We start from the raw sequence: 14,473 nt of genomic DNA on the forward strand, positions 1-14,473 counted from the left end.
TGGAGAATCCACAGATACCAGATAAGTAAAATGTTCTGGTATCTCTGGTTAGTCATTCTCTTCATCTCCTTAATAGTTCTTATCTTTCTTTTTTTGAGGGTCGCCAAAACCCTAGAATAATTCCTGGGGGACCCATTTTCTGCCCCTGCTGGGACCCTGAATATCTTAACTAATCTCTTGAAGCCTTGTGGAAACCAGGGCAGCAGAGCATATTCCAAACTGAGCATCAAGGTCCTGATTACCTAGTCCTTGCTAATAATACCGCCCCCACCCCCTCGGCCCAAGCCGCCTCCTCCTCCTCCTCCTTCTCCTCTTACTGTGCACACAGGTCTACCCCATACCTCCTGGTCATCTCCTAAGTCCTCACTATCTTTCTCGAACCCTCAATCTAGCACATCACCTCCTCAACACCACCAACCCATCTCTCTCAAGAGAGACTGTTGGCTCTGTCTTCCCCTCTCATCAACTAGCCTGCTGTGGTGGGTGGGCGGGGCCTCCCTCTGAGGGGGAAGCCTGGGTCCCGGGTGCCTGCCGGAGGGAAGCCAGTGCTGGCAGCAGGGGAAGGAAGGCCTACTCTTGCACGAATTTCGTGCATCAAACCTCTAGTCTCTAATAAGAAATTAAATCCAAAATATAGAAAGAATTCACATTGTGCTTGGCTCAATGTGAATTCACAACTCAATAACAAAAAACTGATTTAAAAATGTGCAACGAATATGAATAGACATTTTTTGAAAGAAGACATACAGATGGCCAGCAGGTACATAAAACGATGCTCAACATCATTAATCATCAGAGAAATTTCAATCAAAACCACAAAGAGATATCACCTCAAACCTGTCAGAATGACTATGTCAAAAAGACAAGAAATAAGTATTGGGGAGGATGTAGAGGATTGCTGTGCACTGTTGGTGGAAAAGTAAATTGGAGTGGTACTGTGGAAAACACTATGGAAGTTCCTCCAAAAATTAAAAGTACAGCCACCATGTGATTTAGCAATTTGTCTTCTGGGTATTTATCCTATAAAGATGAAAAACACTATTGGAAAAGATATATGCACCCCTATGTTCACTGCAGCATTATTTACAATAACCAAGATATGGAAAAAGTGGATGAATATAAAAAGCAGTTGTGGTTCATATATACAATGTAATACTACTCAGCCATAGAACAATGAAATCTTGCCATTTGTGACAACATGAATGGATCTTGAGGCTATCATGCCAAGTGAGATAAGTCAGACAAAGAAAGGTAAATACTGTGTGATTTCACGTCTATTTGGAATGTAAAAAACAAAACAAATAAATAAGCAATACAAAACAAAAATCATACACACAGAGAACAGGCTGGTGTTTGTCAGATGGGAAGGGGATTGGGTGATGGGTGTAATGGGTGCAGGGAGTCAATTGTATATGGTAATGGATGTTAACTAAACTCACTGTGGCAATCACTTTGTAGTGTACATAAGTATTGAATTATTAAGTTGTAAGCCTAAAACTAATACAATGTTATATGCCAAGTTTACCTCAATTTTTTTAAAGTACAAAGAACATCAGGAAAATATCAAAGGAAATTCTATAATTCTCACATTTAAGAATATCTTGTGTGTAAGCCTTGCCATATTGGTAAGTTACTGATTCACTTTTCACAGATAAATAGTACTATTCTCTAACGAAAATTATTGCTGATGGACAGACTTTTTTTTTGTGACAAACATAAAACCTGTAGTGGGTTATTTCTATTTTTTTAAGCTTCATTAAAATCTCAAATTATGCTAGTCATATCAAATTCTAGCTCTCATCCATTGGAATTTTACAAGCAGTATAATTTCAACACTGAATCATGGCAAGAAGGATTTTAAACACAAATAACCTTTTATTACTATCTGAATCTGTTTAAAATACTAACAACTTTTACTCTAGTACGAGTTGAAATTAATAAATTTCCTGGTTACATATAAACTACCAATTAAAGAAAAGAAGAAAATGAATAAACACATTTTGATTGATGAATTTTATCTATCCTTATTCCTCTTTAATCATATAATGAAAACGCTTAAATCAAAGACAAAAAATTGCTCTCCAATTCTTTCCTCTTATCCTGGACTTGATAAAAGGCTTATACAATGCTGACGCAACTCATCACAAGAAAAGAAGAAAAGATTACATAAACTTAATGAATGTTATTATTTTTCTTTTATAAGCATCTAAGACCCAATTGTTACTCCAGAAATATAAAGTTTTCCTAATACAATAGAGGAAAATCCTAGTGTCTGAAGCTCAACTGTTTAAGAGAAAAAACTGCAACAGAATCACCCTCAAAGGGTGAAGAAAAAGTTTCTTTGCAATCTGATTTAAATAAAGTTTCCACCATATTACACAATTCTTCACTGCCAGCCACATTACCTGGACTCAATTCTGAAAACTTCCTGATATATTTTGGTGAAAAAAGCAATTAAATGGCTCAACATGACAGATTACAAACCATAATTTCTTATAGGACTTACATATGATATTAGGTTTCATACCCTTTGAAGTCTTTTCTTGGTTTGCAAATAATTCTCTGAGACTAATCAATATAGGCTAGAAACCATCTGACCACCTTGTATGGGTTTAAATTTCAGGAATTTATTTAGAAATGCGCAAGATTTAGAAAAAGAAGATCCTCTCTTCTCCCAATGTTCTGACCACCTGGGTATTACACTCAAATGCAGAAAAACAAAAACATTTATGTAGACATTTATTTAGATCATCATAGTGTCTAAAAATCAAACTCATAGCCCAGCCAATGTGGCTCAGTGGTTGAGCATCGACCTATGAACCAGGAGGTCACAGTTTGATTCCTGGTCAGGGTACATGCCAGGGTTGAAGACTCAATCCCCAGTGTAGGGCATGCAGGAGGCAGCCGATCAATGATTCTCTCTAATCAATGATGTGTGTGTATGTATATGTATGTGTATGTGTGTGTGTGTGTGTGTGTGTGTGTGTCCCTCTCCCTTCCTCTCTGAAGTCAATAAAAATATATAAAAATTAAAAAATAAAAATCAAACTCACAGAGGATATTAGAAGAACTTTTAACACAGGATCATTGGTTGGGCTCAGGAAGACCTCTGAAAAAGTAAATTTAATAAATATATACATACATCCACACACAAATAATTTCCCATCCTGGAGAAAAATACATAGCTTTCATCAGAAATAGTTCTTGACAGCCCTGCCATGTGGCTCAGTTGGTTGGAGAATCATCCCAATGCACCAGGGTTGCGGGTTATATGCCCGATAAGGGGAATCAACCAGTGAATGTATACATAAGTGGAACAACAAATCAATGTCTCTCTCACCTTCTCTTCCTTCTCTCTCTCTAAAATAATAAAAAATATTTTTTTAAAGAAATAATTCTTGACAACTAAACTATAGAAAAATGATCATTCACAACTGATCGATATTCTGTATGGCCCAGTTGCCTGAAATTTGGCTGAATAGAAGTCTTACAATTACGGATTTAAAGAAGAAGCCACATGAGACTGGTAGGGAGGGCAAAGATGTGGAACAGACTGGTCCCACACCCACATGTGGTGATTAAAAATTGGGAGGAATATCTCATTTCCAAAGGTTGCCTCCTGAATTGCAAGGGGTCCCAGCCCCACACCAGGCCCCCAGTTCAGGGTTCCAATGCCAGGAAAAGAAGTCCCCATATCTTCTGGCTATGAAAACCAGCATGGACTGCAGCTGAGGGAGACAGAGGTTACTGGAGTCCCAGGAAGTTCCTCTTAAAGGACCTGTGCACAGACTTACTAGGACACACTTCTTCTGAGTTTTAGTACTGGGGCAGCAGCTTGAAAGGCACCAGAGACACACAGAGAGGAACTGAGTTGTCCGGCATCAGAGAAAGAGCTGGAGGGGCAGCTTTCTCCTAGACGGAAGTGCGAACAGGGGCCATTGTTCCTTTTTGAGAACCCCCCAAAATCTGGCAGGCTGGTTTCATATTACAGGCTGTATCAACCTGGCTCACACTACTCACCCCACCCTGGTAAGTCCCTGAGACCCTGCCCCACCCAACTTGTGGGTCCACCCAAGTTGTTTCCAGTGGCTTTTCCTTACGAATGGCCTGTCTTGGCTCATCCTTCAGACTTTCCTAAAATCTCTCAAACAAGCAGCATCTGGCCTTAGTGTGCATCTCTTGCTAAGACACCCCAGGCCCAGCAGTAGCAGCAGCCAGTCTTGGCTCACAACCTGGACTCAGCCAGGCACCTCCAAATCCAGAACAAGTAGCAGCCATTTACAGATTGCTTTATAGCTCATGCCAGCTGGCCCAGGGCAGAACACAGGTACTGGCTGACCTTGGCCTGCACCTCCTGGGAGGCCGCAGAGCCAGTACATCCAGTGGACAACTTCATACCACAATGAAGCATCACCCAACCCCAACCACCTCCACAAAAAACACACTCAAATGGTAGACTCAGTGGGCACCAAAGCCACTACAATAAGTCCTGTTCTATGGGGTAGGCTGATTCTCCACAGTGATCCTCCACTGTGGTCCAACATAGGAGGTCGGTGGATGCAGCCAATCCTTGCAGCTGATCAGCTCAGGGGTAAATGCCTCTCACTGACATGCCAACAGCAATCTAGGCCCACATGAAGAACACACCTTGAGAGCCCAGGGCGGGGCGGCGGGGGGTTGGGGAGGGGGACTAGCCTGTGTCACTGGGCCATACAGAATATCGATATTGAGCCACTCTACCAAGTCCAGGAGATATTGCAGCTCTACCTAATACATAGAAACAAACACAGGGAGGCTTCCAAAGAGAAGAAACAAAAAATATGTCCCAATGAAAGAACAGAACACAACTCCAGAAAAAAAAAAAAAAACAGAGACAAGCAATTTACTACATTCAGAGTTCAAAACACTGGTTATAAGTATGTTCAATGAACTTAGTGAAAACTTCAACAGCACAAAAAGGGCGAGACAAAAATGAAGCATATACTAAAATGAAGAATAATTTACAGGGAATCAACAGGTCAATAAATGAAGCCATGAATCAGATCAGTGATTTGGAATATAAGAAAGCAAAAAACACCCAATCAGAACAGTAAAAGGAAAAAAAGAACAAACAAAAATGAAGACATTTTAAGAGCTTCTGAGACAACTTCAAGTATATCAACATTTACATCATGGTGTGCCGGAAGGAGAAGAGAGCAAGAAATTCAAAACCTATCTGTAAAAATACTGAAAGAAAACTTCCCTAACTTGGTGAAAGAAACAGGCATACAAGACCAGGAAGCACAGAGAGTAACAAACAAGATGAACCCAAAGAAGCCCACACCAAGACACATCATAATGAATCTGCCAAAGAATAAAGACAAAGAATCTTAAGAGCAGGAAGAGAAAAGAAGTTAGTTACCTATAGGGAGTTCCCATAAGACTGTCAGCTGATTTCAACAGAAACCTTGCAGGCCAGAAGGGAGTGGCTAGAAATACTCCAAGTGATGAAAAACAAGATCCTAAAACCAAGATCACTCTAGCCTACAAAACTATCATTTAGAATCTATGGGCATATAAAGAGCTTCCTGGACAAGAAAAAGGTAAAGGAGTGCATCACCACACAACCAGATTATATAAGAAGGGAGGGGAGGGGAGGGGAGGGGAGGGGAGGGGAGGGGAAGGGAGGGGAGGGGAGGGGAGGGGAGGAGGAAGAGAGAAAGGGATGAAGGGAGAAAGGGAAGAAGGAAGAAGAAGAAATTAAGATAAAAAATGTGAACAATAAAATGGCAATAAATACATATCTATCAACAATTGAATCTAAAGTAAGCAAATAGAATGGGAACAGATTCATTGATATACAGAATATATATATATATACTAGAGGCCCAGCGCACAAAATTCAAGCACAGGTAGGGTCCCTCGGCCTGGCCTGCGATCAGGGCTGATCTGTGGGGCAACCAGCGGGGAGATAGGGGGTGCCCACTGGCACCCGCCTTGGCTGGCCTGGCGCCACCTACTTGCTGGTCCCATCCCCCTGCACTGCCGGTCGCCTCCCTCTGTGGGGCAACTGGCAGGTTGATCAGGGACACCCCCCCCCCCCCCCGCTGGCACCCGCCTTGGCTAGCCTGGGGCCTGCGAGCTGGAGAAAGCTCCTACATTGAGTGTCTGCCCCCTGGTGGTCAGTGCGCATCATAGAGACCAGTCATTCTGCCGGTCCTTCAGCCATTCGGTCGATTTGCATATTAGGCTTTTATTATATAGGATTAGGGGCCTGGTGCACGAAGATTTGTGTATGGGGGGGGGAGGGAGGGGAGGGGAGGGGGGAGGGGGGGAGGGGTCCCTCAGCCCGACCTGCACCCTCTCCAATCTGGGAACTCTCAGGGGAGCCCTCTCTAATCCGGGAGTTTCTGTCTGTCTTTGCAATCATATGAGCGAATTGTCTGAGACCCCCAACTCAGTTTGATTTGTTGCTCACAGAATAATAGAGGCATTTTTTTTCTTTGCTTCATTGGTGGAGATTTCCTGGAAGTTTTAGGATATCTTCCCTTTCATTTTTCCTAGACACTCTGATTTTACTTGTCTCTCACCTTTGCTTTCCCTCCATCCTCCACCGCAACAGTAACTTGCTCCAGGCTCACTTTGCTCTAGTGTCTAGGAGATCCGTTTGCCACCAGAACTACGATTCCCAGCATTCCTGGTGCTCCCGCGCTCTGGGCTTCTGCTTCTGGTCCTGGGACTGACACCAAACTACTATCCCCAGAATTCCTGGTTCTCCCCGCGCTGGGAGCGACCGAGGAAGCCACGGCCCCCCAAGCTGCCAGCTCTCCCACTTATTCTCTCCACTCAGCGCCTGTGTATGCAAATTAACCCACCATCTTTATCGGGTTAATTTGCATATTCACTGACTGGCTGGTGAGCATAGCAAAGGGATAGTCAATTTACATGTTTCTCTTTTATTATATAGGAGATATATAATCCTCACCCAAGGATATTTTTTCCACCGATTTCCAGAGAGAGTGGGAGGGAGGAGAGGAGGGGGAGAGAGAGAAAGAGAAACACTGATGTGAGAGAAATACATCAATTGCTTGCCTACCGCACACACCCCTACAGGGGCTGGGGAACCTACAACCAAATTACGTATGCTTGACCCGGAATCGAACCCATGATGCTACTATCTGCAGGTTGACACTCTAACCACTGAGTAAAACCAGCCAGTGCTACAGAGAATACTTTGATGGTTGCTAGATGAGAGGGAAGTTAGGGGGACTGGGTGAAAAGGTGAAGAGATTGAGAAGTACAAATTGGTTGTTACAGACTAGTCATGGGAATGTAAAGTACAGCATAAGGAATATAGTCAATAATATTCTAATAACTTTGTATTACCTATTGGGATGTAACATTTATTAGGATGATCACTTAGTAAATTATATAATGCCTAATTACTGGGATGTAAATATGAAACATATAATAATGTACATGTAATTAAAACATTAAAATTTATTTAAAATAAAATAAAAGCAGTAGTTCTTAAGTCTACCAGACCTGAGGCCCTGAACCTTCGCTTTCCTGTTGAAGTGCTTGGTTCATCAGCCGCTCATTTCATTGTGAATTATCAGAATTTTTTCACGTCAAATCACACAAAGTCAATTCAAACACATGGGAGCAGACATTTGCAATGGCTAACCATGAGTTTTGACCATGATTGGTTGGTTTTTAGTTTGTGACGCATTTTTTTCACGTACTAGGCAAAGTACCGAAAATTAGGGAATAGCGGTATAGCGGCAGATTCGGAAATTACCGAAAAATTGGTACAGCGGTCTGGTAAGGTTAATGACAAAAGAAAAAAAAGTTTAGAAAACACTGCATCCAAATTTTAGAGTAAAAATTTACCATGTCGTGTAAAGGTTCTTGTCTTGACAGTGCCTTACATTTTTCATACTACAGAATTAATTACTCGGTTGAGATAAATCCTATATAATAAAAGCCTAGGTGGCGCCATGTGACATCATCACAAGATGGCCACCCCCACATCGTCACAAGATGGTCATCAAAAGATGGCCGACAGGGGAGGGCAGTTGTGGGCAATCAGGCCAGCAGGGGAGGGCAGTTGAGTGTGACCAGACCAGCAGGGGAGGGCAGTCAGGGGTGACTAGGCCTGCAGGGGAGGGCAGTTAAGGACAACCAGGTCAGCAGGGAAGGGCAGTTGGGGGCGACCGGGCCTGCAGGGGAGGGCAGTTGGGGGTGATCGGGCCGGCAGGGGAGCAGTTAGGCATCAATCAGTCCTTCAGGGGAACGGTTAGGGGGCGGTCAGGTAGGCAGGCAGGCGAGCAGTTAGGAGCCAGCAGTCCCGGATTGTGAGAGGGATGTCTGACTGGGATCGGGCCTAATCTGGCAGTCAGACATAACCCAAGGGGTCCCAGATTGGAGAGGGTGCAGGCTGGGCTGAGGGACATACTCCCACTCCGTGCATGAATTTCGTGTACCGGGCCTCTAGTGTCTGTGTGTATGTGTGTGTGTGTGTGTGTGTGTGTGTGTGTATGATACTGACCTTCTAAAATCAATCGTAAAGATATAAGCATTTTCCTAAATGTAAAACAAAAATCATACATACCTTTTTTCCAAATCTCTTATTTTCTCTCTAAGTGGTTCAACAATCTAAAATAAAAATAACCAGTATCAGCAAAAACAGGGCTTTACCACTTTCACCTTGCTCTGATGTTCCAGATAGGTATGACATAATGCAAAACAGATTTTAAATTCCTCCTACAATGCACTTCCAGTTTGAAATTAAGTTATACCACTTCAATCACAATTCCAGAATCAAGACAATAAATTGCACACTGGAACCCTTACTCCACAGATGCATAAGTCTCTGAGGAAATTAACCTTTTTACTTTCCTACCTTACTATGAACAATATTAAAGGTGGTTCAGGCTCATAAAAATAGGCAGTTCAATACTACTGTTTTTTTTCAGAAACTAAAAATCCCCTAGTTGCTGCCCACAAAAGCGTATCATCTTGCTTCTGCATGTTACCTCTAGGGAACCAGCTCTAACACAGAAATCACAGGCCATAAGTCAATCCCTATCTGTGTTAACACCTTGAGCATGAACAGAACAACAAGGCAACCCAAGGGCTTCCCCAGGAATTCAGCATCTGGCTTCAAATGAAAACAAGGAACTCCTCATCCCTTCCTAGGCCCATGTTACAATAGTATATTCATATCTACATTTATTTGACTAAAACATAAGCAATTACTTAAAAATATAAGGTATATTATCAACTAAAGGAACTAGCTTTCAGTGAGGGAGGTCTGTGACTTCTCTGTCTGTACCTACGGACACTCTTTATGTTCCCAGAGTCCTAGCATCTCAGGCAGACCTTTTTCCTTTCAGCATCTGCTCAGGTGAGTGGATGCTGGCACTGGCCTCCATCCCTCACACAGGTAATCACTTCCCTTTCTCTAAGAATTTCTGGAAAGGCGCACCAAAAAGTCACATAAAAGTTTAAACTCGTTTTGCCTTTAAGATAGAATGTGTTTTTAATAGAGCATGCCTTTATAAAATGGACAAAAACTGACACAAAGATATATCTTCAGCATAACAATATTAAGTCTCCTATTAAATAAGGGATTTTTTTTTTTTTTAAATCCTCACTCAAGGACATGCTTAGCAAGGGTGGGGGGCAGCAGGGAGAGAGAAACACCCATCTGAGAGAGAAACTTTCAGTTGCTTTCTGTACGTGCCCCAACTGAGGATCGAACCCACAACCCAGGTATGTACCCTGAGACTAGAAATCGAGCCAGCAACCTTTCAGTGCACAGATTACACTCAACCAACTGAGCCACTCTAGCTGGGCAGGGATCATTTTTTGATAAATGGTCTCAAAATCATAGATCAGCATCAAGTTGTGACAATAAAGATACTAGCACAAGCAAAAGAACTGAAGTAGATAAATATACAGAAAAAAACAGAAGCAAAATATGGAAGAGACTACTAACCTCTTCAATCTTCCGTTCAAGTTTCATTTCACCATTTTCCTGGATAGACCTGTTGAGTAGAAAGCTACAAAACTGAGATCAATTGAAAGGCTTTATGACTTCAAGAGTTATTTCTGAACAAATGTCCACAACACAAACCAAAGTCTGAGACCACCTCTCTCTCCTTTCCAAACATCAGTCATACTAGAGGCCTGGTGCATGAATTCATGCACGGGTGGGGTCCCTCGGGCAGGCCAGGGGGAGGGGCCACTGGAGGTTGGCTGTCCGGGGGGAGGGACCCTGGGAGGTTTGCCAGCCGGCAGGGGGAGGGACCTCGGGAGGTTGGCTGGCCATGGGAGACTGACTGTGGTAGCGCACTGACTACCAGGGGACATCTCCAGCGTTGAGCATCTGCCCCCTGGTGATCAGTGCGCATCATAGCAACCAGTCAACTGGTTGTTTGGTCGCTTAGGCTTTTATATATATAGAAAATGAGCCAATTCCCTCCTGAAGGGGGTGCAGTAGAGAAAAATAAGTCAACCAGGGAGAGGAAACCTAAATCCATCTCACACATTCATTACTGCCTTAGCATTGTTTCTATGAAATAAAATAATCTCACTTTCACATTATACCCAACAAGGGATTTTAAATCAGGAGGTGTGTTTCTACAGGAGTACAAGCCTGACTGTTGGGCTTCCTGGGGATTTAATACAAAATGGAGTTTTTCCAAGGAAATAAACAGAACTCCTTTAAATGGGGGCAGAACACCCCACCTAGCCACACACAGAAGCCTTTGTCAGGAAACACACAAGCCCTGGTGGCAGGAATTAGCTCAACAAGGCCCCGCCTTGAAAACCAACCCAATACGAAAAGCCTGGTGGGGGCATAGCAGTATTAAACTTCCAGATCCAGTTCAATCACTACATCATGATTGCTTTCTTAATTTAGTTCTACTACCAAGAAAAACAATGTGGAGCAATTTTTTTTTTTAAATAAAACTATACTAACTGCACCAAATTTGTTTTTACAATGAACACTTATTACATTTTGATGACTTTTTAAAAATTGACACAAGGATTTCACTTTTATAAGTGTCCTTCCTGCCTTAGTTAGCAATACAAATAATGCACAGTGAGGCCAGAAGGTTCCTGGGGAAGGACAGGTGGTCTCAGTATCCACGTGGCCTGATCCTTGGGGCCAGGGACCAGCTGCATTCCTCGAGAAGATCCACAGAAGACAAGATACAGCCCAGATGTGTGAATAGAAAAATACTCAGCTTCATTTTTAAAATTAAATACAATTAAGCCATGATATCAATGGTATATATGTAACAACTGAAATGTGTCTACAAAACCCAAATTATTAAAATCAATTACCTCATATTAACGTAGTTGCCCCAAACAGCTGTAAGAGAAAGAAGAAAAAGATAATATTTAAATTCATGACATTCATGAATATCAATAAGTACAATTTTAATTTTTAACCAATGTTTTAAAGTTCAGTAAGTAAACCAAATTATAGATCATGATGACATTATAATGCACACTTTTAAAATATTAAGTCCAACTAAAAAGTAAGTGAAGCCCTAACTCATTTAGCTGAGTGGATAGAGCATCAGCCTGTGGACTGAAGGGTCCCCGGTTTGATTCCAGTCAAGGGCACATGACTGGGTTGCGGGCTTGATCCTCAGTGGGGGACGAACAGAAGGCAACCAATCAATGATTCTCTCTCATCATTGATGTTTCTATCTCTCTCCCTCTCCCTTCCTCTCTGAAATCAATAAAAATATATATTTTTTAAAAAGTAAGTGAAAACATGATCCCATATATCCCTCTAATTTTGGGATATCTCATTTGGGGTTCGGCATTCAATAGCGCCGAGCCAGTCACAAGGATCAAGGACCACATGCCTGAAAAACACAGTGGCTTCAGCCCAAACACTTCCTTTAAGTGTCAATGAGAACAAAATCCAGAGAAGTAATGGCCTGATGTTGTGCCTTAATTTCAACTAGAGCGGCGGTTCTCAACCTGTGGGTCACGACCCCTTTGGGGGTCGGACGACCCTTTTACAGGGGTCGCTTAAGACCATCGGAAAACACATATATAATTACATATTGTTTTTGTGATTAATCACTTATGCTTTAATTATGCTCAATTTGTAACAATGAAATTGGGGGTCACCACAACATGAGGAACTGTATTAAAGGGTCGCGGCATTAGGAAGGTTGAGAACCACTGAACTAGAGTAATTCAACCTTTCTCAGCACCTATCCCATCTCCCTTAGACTGCAGTGTCTGGGCTACTGGGCTGCCTCCTTGATTAAAGACACCTGTAGAGAGGGTTACCGTGTCTACAGCTGGTGGTCAGCAAATGTGCATAAATCAGTGGGGTACAACAGCAAAATTTCACCATGGATAACTTTGAGAAATAATACTGGACCATGAGCGAGCACTTCAAGTTAGTGAACAGAGGGTTACACCATACAGAAACCTTCACCACGAATGAGTAGTCCTAAGTTATTATACACACTCAGCCCTTATTTGGTCACTCCCTAAATGCTGAACAACTCCCAAGGACCAAGGGCTTGAGAAAGAAGGAGAGCAAATAACAAACATCCTCCCCATTCCACCTTCCCCAACTTGAGAAAGCCTTGAGGTTAGAGCTAATCCTAGGCATCTTCTGATTGCTACTCTCTGGTACCTAGTAGGGTCTTAATTCATGTTTATTGAATAGAACTGTGTCCAAAATCATGCCCCTATTAAGAAACACACACTGTTAACACATTGTGGACCAGTAGTTTTATTGCTAGCTTTACCCAGTGGCCAGATAAGTTTCTATTGAACGAATACAAAAAACGATTTACATAAATGTTAAAGGCACGCTTTAAATTTAAATACCCATTGCATTTTGAAATTACTTATTACATACTCTTACAAGGTAATATCTTTTTAAAGTATGATACTTTGCAAAACACTGTGTAACATGAAGTGAGAATTCTCGTGATCCGTCTGCAATGTGTTAAGAAGGGACAAGTTGATCCCATCAAATCATATACTTCTTCAAGTAGAGGAGGAAACTATGACAGAAAAGATATTAATAAACTAACTAAATAAAAAGTGGCAAGTGAGCAAGAAATAGGAGAAATTAAAATGAATCGGTACAATATTCACTATTCCTCAAAAAAGCAGAGACTATTTATATACTGTTTATATCTTTGGACAATGTGATTTTCTTTTGAGTATTATCCTCAAGCCATGAGTATACATACAGGAAAGCTCCCTTCACAAATCATGGCCTTATTTATAATTTAAAAAAAAAAAAAAAAAAAAAGACAGAGGGATAAACCAAAATATCTGACAATTGGGAAGCTGCTATCTAAATTATACCACTATCCAATGAAAACAGAAAGCCATTAAATAGGACCAGAAAACTATATTGTAACATGAGAATACAGTTATGATAGTGTCAGAGGGGAAAATATATGAAGTATGACTTCTGTTATTAAAAAATACATGGAAAAAGAAGTGTGAAAATGCCAAAACATTTGAGTTTAAATAGTGAGGAGAAGAGAGACCTCCTGCGCCATGCCTCCCCACCCGGGATCCAGGATCCAGTGCTTGAGGACCTAGTGCTGTGAGTGCAAGCCAGAGGGACCCCACACTCCTTCCTGCTCAGGTGCCAGGGCCGTACTGAAATTGCAAGCCAGCAGTTCCTAGGGCACACCCCTGCCTCAGGCGCCACAGCCCATGCATGCCAGAGGGCTCTGGAACCTCACAGGAAGTTATATACCAGAAGAACTGTGCACACACTCCTGCCGACCCCAAGTATCTGCAGCAGACAACACCCAATTTGAACAGCAATTGGAAAAAAAAATTTAAAAAGCAAGAGGAGTTTAAGGAAGCTTTGGAACAACATGAAACAAAGCAACATCCACATAATAGGGGTGCCAGAAGTAGTAGAAGCTGAGCAAGGAATAGAAACCCTGCTTGAAGAAATAATGACACAAAACTTCCCTGACTTGTGGAACAAAAAAGTCATACAAGCACAGAGAGTCCCAAACAAGAGGAACCCCAAACGACCCACACCAAGACACTTTGTAATTACAATGGAAAACATTAACAACAAAGAATCTCAAGGGCGGCAAGAGAGACAGAAAGGTACTTACAAGGGCTCCGTCATTAGACTATCGGCTGATTTTTCAACAGAAACACATCCAGCCAGAAGGGAATGGAATGAAGTATACAAAGTAATTAAAAGCAAGGGAACTATTATCCCTTTAGACAAAAAAAGTCTAAGGGAGTTTATTACCACCAAGCCAGCAATGCCAGAAATTCTAAAGGGACTGGTATAAGAAAAAGGAATAGAAAGATAAGGAGAAATACAGACATAAAGAATAAAAATGGCAACAAACAAGTACCTATCCATAATAACCTTAAATGTAAATGGATTAAATGTTCCAATCAAAAGGCATAGGATGGCTGAATAGATAAGAAAACATGACCCATTTATATG

General features: G+C 41.8%; 1 protein-coding gene across 3 annotated transcripts in view; it reads right to left on the reverse strand.

Moving 5' to 3' along the window:
• The window catches only part of UXS1 (UDP-glucuronate decarboxylase 1), a 112,892-nt gene that overhangs the window by 66,275 nt on the left and 32,144 nt on the right, over positions 1-14,473 (reverse strand). Inside the window, exons 2-4 of one of the 3 annotated variants that reach the window (XM_070429851.1) lie at positions 11,338-11,365; positions 9,983-10,031; positions 8,594-8,637 (exon numbers count right to left, since the gene is read on the reverse strand). In XM_070429851.1, the coding sequence (XP_070285952.1) occupies positions 8,594-8,637; positions 9,983-10,031; positions 11,338-11,365 (121 nt within the window). Of the gene's footprint in view, positions 1-3,053; positions 3,110-8,593; positions 8,640-9,982; positions 10,047-11,337; positions 11,366-14,473 lie in introns of those variants that run through there. The other 2 variants (XM_070429850.1, XM_070429852.1) reach the window with 2 other exon arrangements.

The sequence above is a fragment of the Myotis yumanensis genome, unplaced genomic scaffold (assembly GCF_028538775.1).
Source record: "Myotis yumanensis isolate MYYU_CA2020_CCGP unplaced genomic scaffold, mMyoYum1.0.hap1 SCAF_11, whole genome shotgun sequence".
Classification (NCBI taxonomy): domain Eukaryota; kingdom Metazoa; phylum Chordata; class Mammalia; order Chiroptera; family Vespertilionidae; genus Myotis; species Myotis yumanensis.